Below are 23,738 nucleotides of genomic sequence, written 5' to 3' on the forward strand. Positions count from 1 at the left end.
ACCAAGCTGGCAGGAATAGCCAACACTCCAGAAGATAGGCTCAAGTTACAGAAGGATCTTGACAGACTTGAACATTGGGCGCTATCTAACAAAATGAAATTCAACAGTGAAAAAAGTAAGGTTCTACATTTAGGCAAAAAACCCAAAATGCACAGGTACCATATATGTGACACCTTGCTCAATAGTAGTAACTGTGAGAGGGATCTTGGAGTCCTAGTGGACAACTATTTAGATATGAGCCAGCAGTGTGCAGCAGCTGCCAAAAAAGCCAACACAATTCTGGGCTGCATAAACAGAGGGATAGAATCAAGATCACGTGACGTGTTAGTACCACTTTATAATGCCTTGGTAAGGCCACACTTGGAATATTGCATTCAGTTTTGGTCGCCACGATGTAAAAAAGATGTTGAGACTCTAGAAAGAGTGCAGAGAAAAGCAACAAAGATGATTAGGGGACTGGAGGCTAAAACATATGAAGAACGGTTGCAGGAACTCGGTATGTCTAGTTTAATGAAAAGAAGGACTAGGGGAGACGTGATAGCAATGTTCCAATATCTCAGGGGTTGCCACAAAGAAGCGGGAGTCAAACTATTCTAGAAAGCACCTGAGGGTAGGACAAGAAGCAATGGGTGGAAACTAATCAAGGAGAGAAGCAACTTAGAACTAAGGAGAAATTTCCTGACAGTTAGAACAATCAATAAGTGGAACGACTTGCCTGCAGAAGTTGTGAATGCTCCAACACTGGAAATTTTTAAGAAAATGTTGGATAGCCATTTGAATGAAATGGTGTAGGGTTTCCTGCCTGGGCAGGGGGTTGGACTAGAAGACCTCCAAGGTCCCTTCCAACTCTGTTATTATGTTATGTTACATACTCAAACATGGGAATGTAGCCAAATCGGAAGAATCTACTAGATGTTTCCTCCTTCTTCATTGAACAGAACACTGCGAGCTCATTTGGCAGATGTATCTTTTATTGGTCATTTGCTTTACTTTTGAAAATTATTCAGAGTAACATCAAGGCTGCAGTTCATGACTTGCATTAGAGAATTCAGCAAACCAATGAAAACACTGACTGTATGGTTCCTTGTCCATTTCCTTCCCCACTGAACTGTCGACCTCACTACCAGTTAAACTTTTTTGCAGCTTTTTTGCACCTCCACTTAGGTTTTGATTGCATGCCAAACTTTGCACTCAGACAAATACATGGGATGAGGAAATAATTACAGTTGATTCAATAGAATTGATTCAATAAAAATGCAATTAAAATTACATTAATTGAGTTAACTCGATAAGATCTCATTTGCATCCATCTTGAGCTCTTGGTTGCTTCTTTATTATTTATTTATTAGATGTGTAAACCTCCTTAGTTTCATAAGGATTTTGGATGTGGGAATTTCAGGTGGTGCAATCTTGAATTAAACCCTTCTTTGCCACTGCATCCAAATATGACAAATTATGTCCTCTTTTACATATGGTATGCTTGCAGTTGCAATGAGATGAAATACTAGGTTCGAATCTTGGCTTAGGAAATCAAGCCACAGTTTGCAATGTATGGTAAGTTTTAGTCGATGAAAGGAGAAAGGGAAAAAGAAATAAGAAAGTGGGAAGAATGGTGTAATTTTAAATGTATCTGCTTGGGCAGAGAATGAGAGATTTCTGGATGGAATCAATGAATAAAAATGTGTTTTAGATTGGATGGCCCACATAGCATGGTCTGAAGCAGTGGTGAAATGTAAAATTTGTTACTACCAGTAGCTTGGTGGTGGTGGGGTAATGTGACTGGGTGGGCATGGCCAACTTTTTTTTTTACTTTTAAAAGCATTTTTTCTACAACGTCATTGGCCGAAGAGGTTGTAGAAAAAATGCTTTTAAAAGGCTCCTCTGATGATCCCAGCTGCCTGATTGTCAGAGGCTTTTCTTTTCTTTTAAAAGCATTTTTTTTGCCTTTAAAAGAAAAAAAAAGCCTCTGACGATCAGACAACTCAGCTGGGATTGTCAGAGGAGCCTTTTAAAAGCATTTTTTTCAGCCAAAGAAAAAATGTTTTTAAAAGTAAAAAAAAAATATCTCTGATGGTCACACGGCTCAGCTGGGCATGCAGGGGGCGGGGGGCACAGGGATTTTTGCTACCGGTTCTCCAAACCACCCGCTGCCATCGCTACTGGATCGGGAGATCTGGTCTGAACTGGGAGCATTTCACCCCTGGTCTGAAGTCATCTTTCCAAGCAGCTTTTTGTCTTAAATCACCCTTTAGAGAGGAAAGGCATATTGTAAGAGAATGCTTGTCTGACTCCCTAGTAGAGGGCAAGTAGCTTGCTTCTTTTCTTGATTCCTAAAGAAGCTTTGTTGTGTCAGCCAATGTTGTGTCCAGAATTGGTGCAGTTGATCCATTTCACTCTTAGAGCAACTGAATAAATGTTCAACGTTCAGTCTGAATTTAAGGGTCTGCCCCTGTGGGCCTTGAGTTTGACACCCCTGTGTTAAGAGCTCTGGTGATGCAGTGGTTAGAATGCAGTACTGCAGGCTAACTTTGCCCACAGCCAGGAGTTCGATCCTCAGTGGCTCAAGGTTGACTCAGCCTTCCATCTTTTTGAAGTCAGTAAAATGAGGACCCAGATTGTGGGGTGTAATATGCTGACATTGTAACCCACTCAGAGAGTGATGTAACCCACCATGGAGCAATATATAGGTCTACGTGCTATTGCTATATGCAGCTGCCTGGATTTACAGACTACTAAAACTCTCATTTGTTTATCTGTTTGTCCCTTAAATTAGCCCAGATGATCTATTATGCTGCAACAATTTTTGAATTAACTTATCCAGATTCTGCAAATTTAAAGAATGCATAGAAATCTATTCCTGTGGATTTCAGATTTCCATGATAATCAGACCAGTTTTATTTACCAAGTTGTGGCCATTGCAGTGTCCCCTTGGTCATGTGATCTCCAATTTTCCCTACCCGCTTCCCACAAGGAAACTCAATGGGGAAGCCAGCAGGAAGTCAAAGTCACTTTCCTGCTTACTCCTTGTTTGCTCACCTGTAGTCTTGTTGTTTATCTATTTAAGTAAGTTAATATTGACTTTAATACAGGGTGAAATCCAGTAGGTTCTCACAGGTTCTGGAGAACTGGTAGTGGAAATTTTGAGCCGTTCGGAGAACTGGCAAATACCACCTCTGGCTGGCCCCAGAGTGGGGTGGAATTGGAGATTTTGCAGTATTCTTCCCCTACCATGTCCACCAAGCCATGCCCACAGAACCGGTAGTAAAAAAATTTGGATTTCACCACTGCTGTGATAATAAGTCAATTTTGCCACCACAATTATTTTTCTATTTATAATACATACTATTCTTAAATGATCAAGGGACCATCAAGCATTGGGGTGAAAAAAAAATGTGGTCAGCTTAGAATTTACTGATCATTCTGGTCACATCAGACTGCACTATGTTCCTTTCAAAGGATGACCCAACGAGTCACAAGACTGTCTGGTAGCATATATAGCTCTGAACTTTTTCAAGATTCAGCAGCTACCTTTCTATTTCCAGACTCAGCACAAGGAAATTTGTCTTTTCTTTTATAGCTTTAAATGAAAGAACACTTTTTACATCATGTTGTCCAGCATGCTTCCCAATCAATCTCAGAGACCCTGGTACTATACATGTTTTTTTACCAACGGAGGCTGGCTAATTTCCACTCGTGATTTGAGTTGCTATTCTTGCTACTTAAATTGGGGAGAAAAGTCCATTTTTATGTGCTGATTTGTAATGGAAATCACAGGTATAATGGGCTACTCATGTGCTGGAGGCAGAGCCTGTTATTATTATTATTATTTAAAAAATAAAGTGTGTGAATATTCATTTATGCCCTTATATTTAATCAATTATTTAGAATAGAATAGAATAGAATAGAATTTTTTATTGGCCAAGTGTGATTGGACACACAAGGAATTTGTCTTAGTGCATATGCTCTCAGTGTACATAAAAGAAAAGATACCTTCATCAAGGTTTCTTTTATATTATAAAATTGCATCAGAGATTGTACAGAAATCTGGGTGACTCCAAATGGGTTGGCTAATCAGCACTGAGTGCAGCTAACTCCTGCTGTGGTAAACACAAAGGACTATTTTTTTTAAAAAAAAAATCAAAACTAAATTCCACAGAGAAATCATTACTTGAGTTCTCAGGAGATATAAAATTGATTACTTCAGTCTTGCTTCTCAGATTCAACTGTTTTGGAGGATGATAAAAAGAACAGCCTTAAAGTTTCACACAACGTGTATGACAATGCAGTTAGATCAGGGAGCGCACATTATTTTCCTGATCTGCAGAAATATTACAACAATGGAATTATTATACACACCAAACAAAAACGGAAGGCTTGGGTGCATTGAATCAGAGACCCAAGGTGAAGCTTAGTTGTATTTTGGAACTAATCAGTTTGCAATTTGCGTTTATTCTCAGTTAAAGATTTGGTTTTTAAAAAAAAAAATAATAATAATAAGAATTGCCATGCATAAGTAGAGCCAATAAGAAAATCTGGAGCAAATTTACCAGCTGGCTATGAGTATCAGTTGCCTCTTTTTGTTCATTCTAACCATCTATCTATAATCATGTGTGTATGTCATTTTTTATTCCATTTATATTGGAAGATTTGTTTCCTCATCGGTTTATCTCAGGGGTCTGCAAACTTGGCTCTTTTAAGACTTGTGGACTTCAACTCCCAGAGTTCCTCAGCCAGCTTTGCTTGCTGAGGAACTCTGGGAGCTGTAAGTCCACAAGTCTTAAAAGAGCCAAGTTTGCAGACCCCTGGTTTATCTGGTCTTTTAACAAGACTGTATGATTAATCTTGAGAGTGAATTTCTGCTCAAACAATGGAATTTCTCCTCACTTTCATTCTTCTTGCCCCCAATCCCTTCTCTAAAGGGTGGACCAGGGGTAGTCAACCTTTTTATACCTACCGCCCACTTTTGTATCTCTGTTAGTAGTAAAATTTTCTAACCACCCACCGGTTCCACAGTGATGCACCGTGTATCGTCGTCTGTGCATGCCTCTCGCGCATCATGGATTGGGTTGGGGGTGGGGACGCCGCTACCAGCTCTTCTTGTCTGTTACAGCTGGGTGGTGTGGGGGGAGATGCACGACTATTCTGGGATGAGGCTCTTTTGTTTGTGGTCGCACTATAGTGCCATTTAGTTTCACTTACGTAACGTGAATTAAACTTATGCACGAGCGATACAAATAGTATATTTTCAAAAATTTAAATTGTCTCGGGGAATTTTATGAAAACCTAATGAAAATGTTTTTAAATAATGCTATGAAATTTTTTTTAAAGGCAATTAAATTTTAAAAAAGGAAAGTACTTCAGTATTGGACAAAACCCCTACTGCCCACCATGAAAGCTGGAATGCCCACTAGTGGGCGGTAGGGACCAGGTTGACTACCACTGGGGTGGACCATTCCAACTAGATTTAGATACATAGTAGAGGACAAAGGGAGAGGGAAAGGTATCTTTTTCTAGCAAATGATTTTGTGTCACCTGAAACTCAAATCCAACAATGGCCCTTAAGATTTTGTGTGAGCAAAGAATTCCATGCTAATGATAATTACTAAGGTATTTTTAATGACAGGATAGACAAGAGATCATAGAATCATCAACTGTATGAACTTTAGAATTTAGAATAACAGAGATGGAAGGGACCTTGGAGGTCTTCTTATCCAACCCCCTGCTCAGGCAGGAAACCCTACACCACTTCAGACAAATGGTTATCCAACATCTTCTTAAAAACTTCCAGTGTTGAAGCATTCACAACTTCTGGAAGCAAGTTGTTCCACTGAGTAATTGTTCTAACTGTCAGGAAATTCCTCCTTATTTCTAAGTTGCTTCTCTCCTTGATTAGTTTCCACCCATTGTTTCTTGTCCTACCCTCAGGTGTTTTGGAGAATAGCTTGACTCCCTCTTCTTTGTGGAAGACCCTCAAATATTGGAACACTGCTGTCATGTCTCCCACAGTCCTTCTTTTCATTAAACTAGACATACCCAGTTCCAGCAAACATTCTTCAAATGTTTTAGCCTCCAGTCCCCTAATCACCTTTGTTGCTCTTCTCTGCACTCTTTCTAGAGTCTCAACATCTTTTTTACATTAAATTAAATCAAATTGAGACCTTTACTAATGCCATCCCAAGGTGTTACTATGGCACTCTGTTCTGTTGTCTTTCTATTACTATTTTAATAAATGGGGAAGTCACATTTCCAAGTACCATATCTGGTGGAGTGGGTATCTCCTCTTTTGTGGTGGGCCTAAGGTAGCTTGCTTCCTAAACTGAAGTTCAACTAGCCCATTTGGGAAACCTTCCTGGATTGGTTATTGCTACTTGAATGTAGGAGATGAATAGGCTGAGCCCAGGGAAATGCATCATCAGTCATGAGTCCCTGCACGCTCACAAGAGAGCTAAATCCAGCCCACCTTGAATGCCTTTCTTAACTTCCACTAATTTCCCTTGACTGTTAGTAACTCAGATTCTTGTAGAGAGCTTAAGCTTGCAATAAATCTTTATACTCCTTTGAACTGTCTGAATCTCTTGATTTTCCCAGGGATTGACACTGAACATGGCATTTCCAAAAACAGCAGTTAGGAATCACACTCTAGCCGTGATGTAATGTATCCGGAGCAAGAGGCAACTCAGTCCGGATAGATTGTGTGAGAGAAAGAGAGAAAAGACAGCTCCTCCCTAATAGTTCCAAGAGTATATACTTTATGGAGTTAGTATTCTGGAAAGTTTGGGATGCGTTGGCTCAGTGGCTAAGACGCTGAGCTCGTTGATCAGAAAGGTTGGCAGTTCAGGGGTTTGAATCCCTAGTGCTGCATAACGGGGTGAGCTCCCATTACTTGTCCCAGCTTCTGCCAACATAGCAGTTCGAAAGCATGTTAAAAATGCAACTAGAAAAACAGGGACCACCTTTGGTGGGAAGGTAACAGCGTTCCGTGTGCCTTTGGCGTTCAGTCATGCTGGCTGCATGACTATGGAGATGTCTTTGGACAGTGCTGGCTCTTTGGCTTTGAAACAGAGATGAGCACCAACACCTAGAGTCGGGAACCTTTATTTTTACCTTTAAAGGTTTGGAAAGGTTTGGAAAGCTTATATTTATAGGTGAGGAACAATAAAGAAATCTGCTTGCAAGAACCACAATTTGTCTTTCTTGGTTTCTGGAATCTGACCCTAGCAAACTGAACACAGCTGGATTCTTCCTGTTGAGCTATTTTACATGAAATGTATGATCTCACTTTCTCTGGTGCTAGGACTGACTCTGTAACACAAAAAGTTGTGTCTTATGAAAAAGAAAAGTGGTTGGATTATATTGTGATACATGACTACAGAAACCATAGTCCTTGACATACAACAGTTCATTTAGTGACTGTTCAAGTGAAAAAAGTGATCTACAGCCATTTTTCACACTTATGACCCTTGCAGCATCCCCATGGCCAGGTGATCGAAATTCAGCCTGGAATGTATTTATAATGAATGCAGTGTCCTGGAGTCATGTGATCATCTTTTGCGACCTTCTGAGGAGCAGAATCAATAGGGAAGCCAAGTTCACTTAACAACCATGTAACTAACTTAACGAACCGCGACAATTCACTTAACAACTGCGGCAAGAGAAGGTCATAAAATGGGTCAAAATTTACTTGACAACTTGCTTAACCACAGAAATGTTGGGTGTCAATTGTGATCCTAAGTTGAGAACTACTTCTACAGGTTCTAGTCTTCAACAAGAAGTCAGCAACAAGGGTCTCCTGGAACCCATCTCTTTCTTCCTTGCGAATAAATGGTGCTTCCACACAATGGCCGGAGAAATTTTGGACTGAATTGTGGTTATAAGCTGAGCACTACCTGTATGTATATCCCTAGGAGAAGAAGAGTAGGTTGAAAGGAAGACCAGCCACCAAATTATAAGCAACTCCACTTGTGTATCTAAGAATGGACCCTGATTCTTAATTTCAATGGCAGATATTTCAGGATAGCACTGTCAGCTCATTAAAGATTTACCACTGCCACATTAACCTTAATGCTCTCTTTTTATGAGCATGTTATTCCTTCTACAAGTCTAGCATTAGTCTTCACTGCAATTTATTTACAAGTTTCCCTAACACTCTATTTCACTCGCACAACAATTTCATTAGCTGTTCTTGTAGTTTCTAAGTCTTCAGAAACTGCTTCTTTACATTTTCATTAACTGTCATTGGAAAACAAGCGTGTGCACTAATGTGTGTTCATCTATTCCAGGGGTGTCAAACTTGATTTCATTGAGGGCCGCATCAGGGTTGTGTTTGGTCATGGAGGGCGTGGCCAGGGTGGGTGTGGCCAGCTTGACGTCACTCATCGAGGCTCCGTTTTCGGCTGTGATGGCCTCCTGCAGCCCTCTGCCAGTGAGAACAGAGCCCAGGAGGGCCGTGTGCAGCTCTCCCAACAGTGGTCTGTTGCTACCGGTTCACTCCGGGTCGGGAGAACCAGTAGTGGCGGCAGTGAGAAGCGCCCACCCAGATGGACGCTTCTGCACATGTGCAGAAGTGTCACACGTGCACAAGAGCGCACGCACCCACTAGCAAACCAGTAGTGAAGGGATTTGAAACCCACCCCAGTCTCCCAAGCTCCGTTTTCACTGGCAGAGGGTTGCAGAAAGCCGTCGTGGCCCAAAACGGAGCCTGAGAGGCCCACATGTGGCCCTCCCCAGTTCTGTTTTCACTGGCAGAGGCACTGCGGGCCGGTCCTTTGCTGGTTTCCTGATGGGACCAATCTAAGCACCCTGCAGGCCAAATCCGGCCCATGGGCCTTGAGTTTGACACTTCTGATCTATTCTGTATCTCATTTTTCCTTTGATTTGTAGAGCTTCTATGATTTCTAAAAAACCAAATAGGATGATATCTAAGTTAGGTTCCAACCCTTCAGTGTTTCTCAAGCTTGGCAATGTTATGTATATACATAGACTTCATTTCCCAGAATTCCACAGTCCACATAATTAAAGTTGCCAGCTTTGAGAAATACACAACAGATATTAGTCCATGTATATATCTGTGCATTTATATATACATGCAAACATGCAATGTTTTTGGCTGACGAAATCAACATGCTAATTTTAAGGATTTTTGATATCTGTGCCGACAGATGTTTAAAGAAACATTTGGCCAAATTCAAAAATGCAGCTTGAGGAAAATGCAAGCGTTTTCAAATACAGTGGTTTTGAGGAATAGCTTTCCTTTTCAAACCAATGTTATGATTGCTCTCTTTTCTTGAAATAAGAAATAAGAACTAAAATCAGCTTGCCAGGGACAAATACAATGTGAGCCGTTCAGAGATGCACCGCAAAGCAGCCCCCTCCGCCGCTGAGGATTCCAACCACAGCTGCTTTCAAAATGTCAGGACACAAGAAAACTAGAGCAAGACTGTGAAGCTCAACAGCTCATCACTACCTGATTGATGCCTGCCATGAAAGCCTAAACCACTACAGAAGAAATGAAAAAGATATTTTAAAAGTTAAATATGACTTTTCTTTTTAACAATGAGCATTAGCTTTTCTGTATTAATTAAGCAAGCGCTCCTTTTAAGAGTAAACTCAGGTGCTAAGATTCTAGCTGAAAATGGAAAACAAAGAATTGTGTCAGTCTAAGCAAGTCCACACATCATAAAGTTGTCAAGTTTGAAAAGCATGGTCTAGGACAGGGGTTCTCCAACCTTGGTCACTTTAAGACTTGTGGATTTCAACTCCCAGAGTTCATCTCTGGGAGTTGAAGTCCACAAGTCTTAAAGTGACCAAGGTTGGAGACCCCTGGGCTAGGACCATGATGGCGAATTTATGGCATGCAGCGCCCTCTGCATACAAGCCTTCACTCCAGTTCAGCTCCACTGCACATATGTGTGCGCCTCCCACTGGCCAGCTGGTCTTTGGGTCTCTGCCGCACATGTGTGGAGGGCGGGGCATGTGCGGGGGGGGCACACTCTGCCCCCTACATGCAGGGGGTGCAGGGTCCATGCAGGGAGCCATGTGCGCATGCACAGGGGGTGGGGTGCATGCACGGGGTCGCACACACATTGCATTTAGGGGGGTTGGGTTCAGGTGCATGTGTGTGTGTTCATGCACGCACATTCATGCACGCACGTGTTTTGTGTTTCAAGTAGTTTTAATCATAAGAAAGACACCCCCCCAACAAGCCATTATTACAGGTATATATCTACATATGACAGGAACTGGAAATACCATACAGGAGCAGCTGAAGGCAGCTCCTCCAGAGTCAGGGAACACAGCTCAGACTAATCCTTCCAAGACTGCAGACATAACCACTGTAACACTTTGGGCATTTGATCCAGAAAAGGTTAGCCATCACTGGTCTAGGACAATGAAGGAGATATTGACTCTGATGGCATCTTCAATAACAACCAACTTTCTTAGGAGGAATTATTTTGTTCTAATAAAGTTGCTGAGTATTAAAAATGCCCTAACTATATGAGTTAGCCTTGAAGATGAGATGGCTTCAGACGATGAGCTTGACTTGAAGATGAGCTTGCCTTCAGAAATTGTAAATGCTCCATTACTGGAAGCTTTCAAAAGAAGACTGGACAGCCATTTGTCTGAGGGTCTCCTGCTTGAGCAGGGAATTGGACTAGCCGACTTCCCAGGTCCCTTCCAATTGTGTTATTCTATGATTCTAAGATGCTTTCTAATTCTACGTCTATTTACCTGAAAATGTGGGCACAAACAGCAGGAGAGAAACATCAACATATTTGTAGAAGTTCTGATGTTTTCTCCCTTATATCATAGGGAGACTGAAATCACTCAAGTTGAATGTCAGATGCAAAAGAAAAACAGACCATTTGGGAATGGAGAAGCAGAGAGCTGGGAATACAATGCCTTTCTTGGAAGGAACAATTGGGATTGACAATATGCACATTTCATTAAATGTAGTTGATTCATTCATTAATAACAAGAGAGAAGATTTACCAACTAAGACATTTTAATTAGTTGAGAAGGATATCCCTCTTTTTCCTATGAAAATGTTGCATATAATAGAAGATATGTAAGAAAGTATTTTCAAGACATATATATTCCCACTTTGCAAACCACTTTGCAGGTGGAATTTTCTTGGTTTCTTTACCAGCTTATTAAAGTGGTGGGCGAGGATAGTAGAGAGACCTAGATTCAGGTCTGCCCTTGGAAATATGGACATTCATTGAAAGATTTGGGCCTGCTTGCTCTCAATTGAGAAACTTCCCTGAGTTATTGTTGGGAGAATAAAATGAGGGCATAGTTGCATGAAGCATGGGGTATAACTTTAAGAAATCCATAAATGCACATTTTTTCTTTGTTTCTTTAATCAGAAATAGAAAAGCAATATAACAGCACAAGTTGGGCCCCATTTAACATATATGCAATAACAGGATGTCCATAGAAAAGGGCCGGGCTTACACTATGATGTCACTTACCCTCCTGAATGCTATCCAGAAGAGCCATGTCGAATTGGCCAAGGCACACAACTTCCGCCAGCCAATTGATTATGGGCCATCATGTTATTTTTGATTCCTAGTGACCGCACAGATTTTCTCCTAGAACAGGAGTCTCCGAGCTTATCAACTTTAAGACTTGTGAACTTCAACTCCCAGAATTCCTCAGCCAGCAAAGCAAAGCTGGCTGAGGAATTCTGGAAGTTGAAATCCACAAGTCTTAAAGTTGACAAGCTCGGAGACCCCTGTTCTAGAAGACAATCTATCCCTAACCTGTTCTTTCAGTTGTCAGAGTTTGTTGCAGCAATCACATCCAGAAAGCACACATAGGTAACTGATTCAGCAGGATTCATTAACTTCTCTTTATATATAATATAACACATGAAATAAATATACAATACCAAAAGCAGAGGAGAGAACAGTTTTCCGTTTCAGTACAGAGAGCAGACTAGTTTCAGTTTCAGTTCTGAGCACAAAGCTAAACCAAGCCCAGGCTCCAAAACTGTTTCAGTCATCAATCAACTCCCATTGGCTGATCTGTTGCCACGCCTATTCATTGGCTGACCTTGTTACTACGCTGCTTTCAGTCTATGAATCAAATACACTGACATCAACCTCCCAATGGTTCATTAATTGCAATTGTAATTGAGGTTTGATGTAAAACTCCTGTGTTAATTAAAAGTTTCCTACTTCCTATCTGACTTGCTTGTGTATACATTAGATTACTGTATACACACACAAGAGCCATGGTGGCACAGTGGTTAGAATGCAGTACTGCAGGGCTAACTCACTGGTCACTCCAGGAGTTTGATCTTGAGCGGCTCAAGGTTGACTCAGCCTTCCATCCTTCCGAGGTTGATAAAATGAGGACCCATATTGTTGGGGGCAATATATTGACTCTGTAAACCGCTTAGAAAGGACTGTAAAGCACTATGAAGCGATATATAAACCTAAATGCTATTGCTATTACTGTAAACCAGACATTCCCTACATAGTCAAAGGTGCTGTCACTCGACTTACAACCATTCATTTAGTGACTGAAGTTACAACGGCACTGAAAAAAGTGTTTTATGACCATTTTTCACACGTATCACCATTGTAGCATCCCCATGGTCATGTGATTTACATGACAACTGATTCACATTTATGATGGCGGCAGTTTCCCAGGGTCATGTGATGCCCTTTTGGAGCCCTCTGACAAGCAAAGTCTATGGGGGAACCAGATTTACTTAACAACCAGTTTACTAATTTAACAATGCAGCACTGGCTACCTGTGGCCTTTCGGGTGCGCTTCAAGGTTTTGGTTACCATCTTCAAAACGCTCCATGGCATAGGACCGGGTTATTTATGGGACCGCCTGCTGCCACTGACTACCTCCCACTGACCCGTATGCTCTCACAGGGAGGGACTCCTTAGGGTGCCGTCCGCCAGGCAGTGCCAACTGGCGACACCCAGGGGAAGGGCCTTCTCTGTGGGGGCCCCGCCCTCTGGATTACGTCTGCTTCCAGACCTTCGAACCTTCCGCCGCGAGCTTAAGACACATCTATTTATTTGTACAGGGCTGGCCTAGGGTTTAATTTTAAAATTTTAAAATTAATTTTAAACGGAGTTTTGTACTTTTAACTATAGTTTTAAATTTGGCCTAATGGAATAAGTTTTTTAAATGTTGTTTTAACATGTATCTATTTTATATTTTATGTTTTATAAGGCTGTAAACCGCCCTGAGTCCTTCGGGAGATAGGGCGGTATAGAAATTTGAATAATAATAAATAATAACAACTGCGGTGATTCACTTAGCAACTGTGGCAAGAAAAGTCATAAAATGGGACAAAACTCACTTAACGCATCTCAACAACAGAAGTTTTGGGCTCACTTGTGGTGGTAAGTTGAGGACCAGGCTTCCACGTTCTTTCCAGTCTCCCAATGGTGCACTCATTGCAACTGTAACTGAGGTTTGTTGTAAAACTCCCATGTTAATTAAAAGTTTCCTGTTTCCCTTTCCTATTTGACTTCAGTCATTTACAGTACTGTAAGCCAGACATTCCCAACATGGCCAAAGTTGCTGCCCCTGTGGATTTATATGTCAGGTTTCCATGACTGGAACTTGGCAGCTTATCACAGATCTCTTGACACTTCCCTGCACCCTTAGCTGCATTGCTTGATTAGACTTGGCAGAAGGCTCACCCTGTAGGACTCAGCTAAATAAGAATCTTTATTGAGGGCAAGTACAAAGCCATACAAAGCTGCTGATTGCTCATGGCCAGTGAGAGAGGGAAAATAACTTCTGAATCCTTAGTAGTTTCAGCTGGTTGTTTCTTCCTGTTGTCCTTCTCCACAAATTAACAGACTCCTGGCCCAGAGTCTGGTAGGTCTGAAGCCAAGTGGTTAATGTATACCATCCTTGGCCTGAGAACTCCACTTCAACTCTCTTCATATTATGGACATTGGAGCCAGGGGTGGGCTTCAAAAATTTTAGCAAGGGGTTCTCTGCCAGGTTGCTGGGTGGGCGTGTCCATGGTGGGCATGTCCTAGTCGGCATCCTGCACCATGGCAGGGGGGGCGGGGGTGTTTTTGCTCTCCCCAGGCTTCGGAGGCTTTCCTTGAGTCCCTGGGAGGGCAAAAAAGGCCTCCCCAGGCTCTGGAGGCCCTCTGGAGGCCAGAAATGGGCCCGAACTTCTCGAACTTTGGTAGGCCCATTTTTCATGCTCCCAAGCCTTTGCATGTACCCTGCACTTACCTGCATCCAAAATGGGCCACATGGGGACTCCTGGGACGGGTGGGATGGGGTAGGTGGGACCATCCAGGAGTGGGATTTAGGGGTTCTCTGAACTGCACTGAATCTTAGCTAGAGAATCTCCCAAACCCCTGAGAACCCCCAGCAGCCCACCCCTGATTGGAGCCCAAGGCTCTATTATTGGGGAAAGGGAGAAAACCAGAAGGTCCTAATGAGGCAATGGTAATTTCCACTGTCTTCTCTAACCTTTGTAGATTGCAAAAGGGAAAGGGGGGGGGAAAGAGGAAATTGAGGCAGGAAAGCTGCCCCATGAAACAGGGGTACAAACCTACCTTGCAGCTTCAGAATATCGCTCTAAGCATCGGAAGACGGCAGCTTGACGAAGATGGTTGCGAAAATAGGCCGGGTTCAGAATTACACTCCTTTGAAAACAGCAAACAAATGTTTAGGTCAAAGACCCAAAGTGACATCATATGGTAGAACCTTTTAACATCTAACTCTGGGGAGTACAGAAAGTCCTTGACTTACATCTTGTCACTTAGCAGGTTTAATTTACACCGTAAGTAATAAAACAGGGGTGAAATGTAAAATTTGTTACTACTGCTTCTGTGGGCATGGCTTGGTGGTAGGGGTAATGTGACTTGGTGAGTGTGGCCAACTTTTTTTTTTTACTTTTAAAAGCATTTTTTCTACAACCTTTTCGGCCGAAGAGGTTGTAAAAAATGCTTTTAAAGGGTTCTGAGGACCCCAGTTGAGTTGCCTGATTGTCAGAACCCTTTAAAAGCATTTTTTTACAACCTCTTGGTCATAGGCCAAGGACTACCTGAATGTTGGCTGTACAAGTAGACCTCCACTTACAACCATTTGTTTAGTGATGATTCAAAGTTAAATTGACATTGAAAAAGTGTCTTATGACCATTTTTCGCATTGCTGCAGCATCCCCATGGTCACATGAACAAAATTCGCATTGCTGCATGATCACATGATCAACATTCAGGTCCTTGACAACTGACATGTGTTTATGATAGTTGCAGGATCCTGGAACCATGTAGTCACTATTTCTGACCTTCCCAGCCAGCTTCCAACAAGTAAACTGAAAGAGGTATGTGTATGGGGGGTTGCTTAAGTGTTTCACTTAAACAACTGTAGTGATACACTTAACCATGGCAAAAAGGTTGCTGGGACAACATGGGATGCCACTCACTTAACAAACCATTTTGCTTAGCAACAGAAATTCTGGTCTCAACTACGGCCATAAGATGAAGGCTACCAGTACATAAAGATTATTATCCAACAATTTTATTTTTTATTTTTTTATTTACATTAATATCCCGCCCTTCTCCGAAGACTCAGGGCGGCTTACATTGTGTAAGGCAATAGTCTCATACTATTTGTATATTTATATACAAAGTCAACTTATTGCCCCCCCCAACAATCTGGGTCCTCATTTTACCTACCTTATAAAGGATGGAAGGCTGAGTCAACCTTGGGCCTGGTGGGACTCGAGCCTGCAGTAATTGCAAGCAGCTGTGTTTAATAACAGGCTTCTTACAGCCTGAGCCACCCACGGCTTGGAATTTTGAATTCGATACAAGAGAATCCTTATATTCAAATAAGCAAACATACTGTACATAGCAGTAGTGGGTTTCACTTACCTTCGCTACCGGTTCGGAACTCGCTTCGCTCATGTGCGGTGCTTCTGTGCATGTGCAGAAACTTCGCGCATATGCAGAGCATCCATGATGACGTCCGGGTGGGTGGCCAGAGCCTCCTGCCACCACTACCAGTTCATCCAAACTGGGGCGAACCAGTACAAACCCACCACTGATACATAGGTAATGACAACTATACTCATTCCTACATTTTTTGTTCTTTCCTTCAAATCCCAGACAATTCTTCTTCGCCCTGGGTCACAGTACTCTCCCAGTAAGAAAGAAGCCCTTTGTTAAAAACCAAACATTAGCTACCAAGTCCGATTTGTATGTCTGTGTGTGTCATTTTCACAATAAACTTGCTTAGAGACAGGTTAACAACCTGGCTGATCGCTGGGTCTCTCGCAAATGATTTTAAAGGTGATTATTGCTTTTCCAAACTCTTGTCAACAGTTGTTAATAGCTATATTGATTTCCCCCCCTGCCAGATTATTGGCACGACCATTGGTAAGCAATAGCACTAGTACTTAACCACACATTTTCTACCATCAAAGCCTGTTGTGTTCTGATGGAGGTAAACACACAGGGACTCCTGACCCAATGATAGATAATGTCAACAAATTAGTTTTCAGGAGTTGTTTTTTTTCCTTTTCAAAATTATTCCTTTATTACCTTAAAAGGATCCCTTCTACAGCTCTTAACCCCCTTTTTCTTTTGTTTCCTGGAAGAATATGATAGACCTGACACTTCAGAGCTGAGATCTGCAAGCTACTTTTGTTCATTGAAGAGTTTTAAGGCTTAGCCAGTTGATTGTTCAAGGTGTGCCCGGACCACGTTTAAACCTTGACGGCACTGTCTCAAGAGGCCCTGTGAAAACCAATAGCCTACCATTTTGTTTACAAGATCTGCGGAGGGAGAGGGGAGAGAAGAAGGAGCAGCTTTAATGCAGAGGACAAACAAGAGAGAAAGAGCTACATGTGTGGAAAGTACAAAGCTTGATTCACCTTCCTTTATAAGGCAAATTAATTTTCATGGGTTTGTTCTGGAAAAACAAATGCAAGTGGCTGGTTTATGTTAGGCGGGGGTCAGTCTTCTTAAAAGCAAAACAAACATTTTGCAAATGTATCCGACACTGAAATCCTTCCAGCTCAGTGACTTGTCCAGTTCAGGCAATTATCAAGAGTCAACACTGACAAAGGGATGCGTATACACACAGAGACATACATACACAGTGTTAAGTAAGGTTCAATTGCAAACCTAGCTGACTTTTCAGTATGGACTAATTAACCCCCCCCCATACTTAATGTGAGTGTTTAATCCATTTAATCTCGTACTTAATGCAGCAAATTGCATGGATCTTCCATGCCTACAAAGATTTATCTGCCTCCTTTTCCCTCATAATTATATTATGAGAGAGATTGGACTAACTAGATCTGGTCTGTCTGCAATTTTTCGTTAAGATATTCTTCCAAATATTATTTTGCCGTTTTACAGAAACCAGTATCTTAAGATAATTATTCACAAAACAGACTTTGGCTTAAACTGGTTATCAAACTTCAGTGCAGTCCTGGCTTAATCTGAGTAAAAAAAAAAGAATGAAAGAAACTCAGAGGGAAAAAATGGTTTGAGAATGTTACTAAAAACTGGAGTATTAGATCCAGAATCTGAAGGAATGAGAATCCATATTATATTACGTCTCCAGTAGATGAAAGTCTTTAACTTAACAAATTTCAGACTAAAATACCTTGGTGCTAGTGATTGGGCCTTCTTACTTCTGTTCTCATGCTTCATAAAAATGTAATACTTGCTTAATCCAGATTGGAAGTAACACTCAACAATTGTTCAGTGTTGCAAAAAAAATCAAAACATAAAATACAAATTAGATGGACATGACCTTATAGATGACTCTGTCAAGGACCTTGGAGTACTAATTTATAAAGATCTAAGTGCCAGAGCCCACTGTAATAACATTGCCCAAAAGGCACTAAGAGTTGTTAACCTAATTTTGCGTAGCTTCTTCTCTGGTAAAATTGTACTATTAACTAGAGCATACAAAACATTTACGAGACCAATTCTTGAATACAGCTCATCTGTCTGGAACTGCATTGCATATCAGACATAAATACAATTGAGAGAGTCCAGAGATATTTCACAAGAAGAGTCCTCCACTCCTCTGCTCACAATAAAATACCTTATGCCACCAGACTCCAAATTTTTGGCTTAGACAACTTAGAACTATGCCGACTTCAGTCTGACCTAATTCTAGTACATAACATTATCTACCACAATGTCCTACCTGTCGACGCAACAATACACGAGCAAATAATAGATACAATCTCAAGGTAAACCGCTCCAAACCTGATTGCAGAAAATAGGACTTCAGTAACAGAGTGGTCAATGCCTGGAATGCACTACCTGACTCTGTAATTTCTTCCCCAAACCCCCAAAACTTTAAGCTTAAACTGTCTACTGTTGACCTCACCCCATTCCTAAGAGGTCTGTAAGGGGTGTGCGTAAGTGCATGCGTGCCTACTATCCCTGTCCTAATATTCCTTTTTTACTTACTCTTTTCATGTATCCAAATATTTTACCTGTTATCTTATATATAATTGACTAAATAAATAAATAAATAAATAAATAAATAGTATAATATATAATGGTAGTGGCAGGAGAATTCAAAGCAACTTCAAAGCAAATGTGATGTAAAGAAAACTTACGAAAATGCTAGGCGTTACCAATAGCAGATGGAAGGTCCATCTGATTATGTGGGAAACATCCAGGATGTGAATGTTTTAGAACAAATACATGTTGGAAAAACTGTTAAATGTCTAAAACGAGGACAGTTGCACAAACGATTTCACAAGCAAGAGATGTGGTCAAAATGATTTCAGTAGACTTGTGTGCCTGCTGCTTGGCACACATTATGTGTGCCTGCCTCTTGGCTCATGGAGTTTCACATGCTCACACCCCCCGCTTGTATGGCCTGATTCCTGTAGGGCCATGGCCCGGTACCAGATTGTGGCTGTGGGGGTGGGGAATTGGGGACTCGTAGTTTACATGACAATTCATGTACAGTTTTTTCTCCGTTTTAGCAAGCGATTATGTTGGTAGCATGTGAATCTAAGCTAAAACTGGAGAGTTGACCTTTCTCTCCAAATTATTACTCCATTCTGAGAGGGAAAACTGGGAAAGGATTCTTTAAAACATAACAATGTATTTTAAATAGGGTATAAAACCTCTGGGGCAGGAGATTAACTCTAAAGTTAGAGTAGCCCCCTTTTGATGAGAACGTAAGGCAGTGATGGCTAACTTTTTTGGTGCCGAGTGCCCAAAGCACATGCACACATGCGTGCCACAACCCCCAAAATGTGATGTGAGTGCCCCACTGCGCATGCACCCCACACATGCACACATGTTCCGTGCCCATGCCCCCCCCACGCATGTGCCCCAGGCCCCCGTTTTGGCTTTCAGATTGGTGCAGGAGGCTTTTCAGGCCCAAAAAAAGGCAGGGGGGCTCGCGATCTCCACAGTTTCTCCCGCTCATCGAGTCCTAGCTTTCTCCTGCCTTCTTGCCTCCCGTGCCTTCTCCAAACTTTGCAGTTCCTACCCCCATCATGTCCTAGTTGCCTCCTTCCTGCCTGCCTCCCAAAATCTCCAGTTTTTCCCCCACTGAGTCCTAGCATTCTCCTGCCTTCTTGCCTTCCGTGCCTTCTCTAAACTTTGTAATTTCTACCCCCATCGAGTCCTAGCTGCCTCCTGCCTTCCTGCCTTCCCTGCCTTCCTGCCTTCCAAAATCTCCAGTTTATCCCCTCATTGAGTCCTAGCTTTCTCCTGCCTTCTTGCCTTCTGTGCCTTCTCCGAACTTTGCTGTTTCTACTCCCTGATCAAGGAAAGAAGCAACTTAGAACTAAGGAGAAATTTCCTGACAGTTAGAACAATTAATAAGTGGAACGACTTGCCTGCAGAAGTTGTGAATGCTCCAACACTGGAAATTTTTAAGAAAATGTTGGATAGCCATCTGTCTGAGATGGTGTAGGTTTCCTGCCTGGGCAAGGGGTTGGACTAGAAGGCCTCCAAGGTCCCTTCCAACTCTGTTGTTATTGTTATTATCCTCATTGAGTCCTAGCTTTCTCCTGCCTCCTGCCTTCTTGCCTTCGGAGTGCCTTCTCCGAACTTTGCAGTTTCTACCCCCATTGCATCCTAGCTGCCTCCTGCCTTCCTGCCTTCCAGACTCTCCACAGTTTCTACCCCCATTGCATTCTAGTTGCCTCCTGCCTTCCTGCCTTCCCTGCCTTAAGTCTTAAGGAATGCTGGCTAAACAATGTTTTTTTTTTAAAAAAAAATCCCTAAATCCTCCAGTAGCTTATAGTTATAATTTTTCCTTTCTCTAAATGCATCTGGGGATAGTATCAGTCCAAAATGTTTTGAGCTCTCACAAAAACTGTGGTTATTTGCTGACAGTACATTCAAATTTAAACAGGAACTATGCCATGTACTAAAACATTTCTTTCTGTAATGAAACCAAATGGGACAGCGGAGAACTGAGAAATTTTGACCCGATGCTAATTTTGCAAGAGAAATTTTTTTCTAAATGGTTTACTTCTGCTCGTTCATTTTTAAAGGATTTAATCAACAGGTAGAAGATCCTAGTTAAACCTCAGTATCTACTGTTAGAGTCTGGAAATACTTTTTGTTGATATTCCGGAAGGCTACAGGGATCAACAATCTGAAATCATATAAGACTGTTCCTTATCTTCTTAAAATTAATCAAGCTTCAAACTTGATTGTAGAAAATATGACTTCAGTAACAAAGTTATTAATGCTTGGAATGCACTACCTGACTCTGTGATCTTTCCTCAAAATCCCCAAAGCTTTAAGCAAAAACTGTCTACTGTTGACCTCACTCCATTCCTAAGAGGTCTATAAGGGGTGTGCATAAGAGCACAAAGGTGCCTACCGTCCCTGTCCTATTGTTTCCTTTCATTATATCCAATTTATATAGTTATTTCATACTTATAATCATATATATGCTTATATATTATATAGTTATTTTCATGCTTATATATACTGTTGTGACAAATAAAAATAAATAAAATAAAAAATTGGAGCGTTGACCTTTCTCTCCAAATTATTACTCCATTCTGAGAGGGAAAACTGGGAAAGGATTCTTTAAAACATAACAATGTATTTTAAATAGGGTATAAAATCTTTGGGGCAGGAGATTAACTCTAAAGTTAGAGTAGCCCCCTTTTGATGAGAACATGACCTGAGTTTAACTCATAGAATCATCCATTACAATGTCCTTCCTGTCAAAGACTACTTCAGTTTCAATTGCAACAATACACGAGCACACAATAGATTTAAGCTTAATGTTAACCGCTCCAATTTTGATTGCAGAAAATATGACTTCAGTAACAGAGTTGCTGATGCTTGGAATATACTACCTGTTGTGTCTTGTCCGCTCTCACCGCAGCCGGGGTCTGCTTATCTGCTCCCGAACACGGAGGAATGTATGCCTCCCGGCCCCAGTTCTGGCTCCATGCCCAGACAAGCTGCAGAGGAGGGGGCACCTCCCGGTCCCAGCCCTGGCTCCATGCCCAAGCAGGCTGCAGAGGAGGGAGCATCCCCCGGCCCCAGCCCTGGCTCCATGCCCAGGCAAACGGAGCAGCTAGACCCCTCCCCCTCCTCCACAGCATGTGAGCCTGAGGAAAGTTTACTTCCAACAGCTGATTGGATAGGCGGAGGCAACAGAAGGAAGGGAGGGGCAGGCCTTAATGAGTGCTGAGTCATGGAGCCACACCCCATGGCCTATATAAAGGATCTGCTTTCTGGCAGTCTCTGAGTCAGGCAAAGTCGAACTTATCTTGCTGAAGTCACTTACTGGTCTCCTGCCTGCTCTGAGGACTTTGCTAGGACTTTGGGCAGAGCTGCAGAGGCAAGCCTGATTCGGATTTCCCTGACCCGGCCGTCAGCGGAGGAGTGGGACACGACACTACCTGACTCTGTGGTCTCTTCCCAAAATCCCCAAAGCTTCAACCAAAAGCTGTCTACCGTTGATCTCACCCCATTCCTAAGAGGTCTGTAAGGGGCGTGCATAAGAGCACAAGCGTGCCTACCGTTCCTGTCCTATTGTTTCATTTCGTTATATCCAATTAATATAGTTATTTCATACTTATACTCATATATATGCTTATATACTATATAGTACTTCATGTTTATGCTTATATATACTGTTGTGACAAAAATAAATAAATAAATAAAAAATAAAAAATAAATAATCAGATATGGATTGTCTGAATGTGTCCTTAACTCTTATTCACTTTTCCACTGTTATATGCTTGTACAATTTTGATTCCATAACCCTACATTCCACCTGGCTAAAGGCTCAATATAAGAATATGACGTTAATAGCCTATGCCTTTGATATATGGCTGTGAAACTGTTCTCAACTTGGTATCAGTATGGTCGAATTTGTAGGCCCAGTCAAAGGTACAAGAAATGCATATTACAAGTAGTCCTTCACTTACAACCATAATGGAACCTGCCCATCATGGTTTTAAGTTGTGACGGTTGCACAATGGATCAGTTATGTGCATTGTGACCCTTTTTGCAATTGTCATCAGTGAACACTACACTTGTAAAGACTGCAGAGATTATTGTAATGCTCTCTACATGGGGCTCCCCCTGAGGTGCACTCGGAGGCTTCAGTTAGTCCAGAATGCAGCTGCGCGGGTGATAGAGGGAGCTTCGCGTAGCTCCCGTGTAACACCGCTCCTGCGCAGACTGCACTGGCTACCTGTGGCCTTTCGGGTGCACTTTAAGGTTTTGGTTACGACCTTTAAAGCGCTCCATGGCTTAGGGCCTGGGTACTTACGGGACCGCCTGCTGTTACCACATGCCTCCCACCGACCCGTACGCTCTCACAGAGAGGGACTTCTCAGGGTGCCGTCCGCCAAGCAATGTCGGCTGGCGGCCCCCAGGGGAAGGTCCTTCTCTGTGGGGGCTCCCACACTCTGGAACGAGCTTCCCCCGGGCTTACGCCAAATACCTGACCTTCGGACCTTTCGCCGCGAACTGAAGACACATCTTTTCATTCGCGCGGGGCTGGCTTAAATTTTATTGATTTTAAATTTTTTACCACTAATTTTTAAATGGGGTTTTAGTTTTTATATATTTTAAAGTTTCAGGCCAATCATAATAAGTTTTTTAAATCTGCATTTTAAACTGTATATTGTATTGTTTGTTTTACTTTGCCTGTACACCGCCCTGAGTCCTTCGGGAGAAGGGCGGTATAAAAATCAAATAAATAAATAAAATTCTCAGTCATCCAGGTCATGGTTGTCCCAAAGATGCTTTTTCAGGCAGCAACTGGACATTTTTGTATTTTCTTTCCTTCCATTTCCCACCATCCGGTCAGAGCTGAAGAAGCTTCTTGGATGAGAAACAAAACATCTTCAAAGAAAAAGCAAGAAAGTCCAGTTGCTTCCTGAAAAAGCATCTTTGGGATACACTTATAAAGTGAATCTCACAATTGTTAAGTGAAAAAATGATCTGCTAGGGGCCTGTTTTTGTTGAAAATCAGAAATAATTTTTGGTTTTTGGTGAAACTGTCATAAAATTTGGACATGTGGCCACAAGATACTGCAAAGAGCCTAACTTCAAGATCATAAGTAGCTCCAAGGTAGCTCTACTGTAACTTTCACTGGTCACTAAGCAAACACTCATAAGCTGAGGACTTACCTGTATGCTTCTCAATGCGAGGACAGTTATTCCTCCTTTCCAAACCTACATGATGATCAAAGGCCTGCAGACTAAAACATATGAAGAACAGTTCCAGGATATGGGTTTGGCTAGTCTAAAGAA

The 23,738-nt window shown here is 41.9% G+C and overlaps 1 protein-coding gene across 1 annotated transcript in view; it reads right to left on the reverse strand.

The window, feature by feature from the left end:
• SPATA16 (spermatogenesis associated 16) overlaps positions 1-23,738 on the reverse strand; it is a 249,682-nt gene that overhangs the window by 149,729 nt on the left and 76,215 nt on the right. Inside the window, exon 3 of the mRNA XM_058189000.1 lies at positions 14,556-14,645. Within this exon, the coding sequence (XP_058044983.1) occupies positions 14,556-14,645 (90 nt within the window). The remainder of the gene's footprint in view (positions 1-14,555; positions 14,646-23,738) is intronic.

This window comes from Ahaetulla prasina, chromosome 6 (assembly GCF_028640845.1).
Source record: "Ahaetulla prasina isolate Xishuangbanna chromosome 6, ASM2864084v1, whole genome shotgun sequence".
In the NCBI taxonomy this organism is placed as follows: Eukaryota; Metazoa; Chordata; class Lepidosauria; order Squamata; family Colubridae; genus Ahaetulla; species Ahaetulla prasina.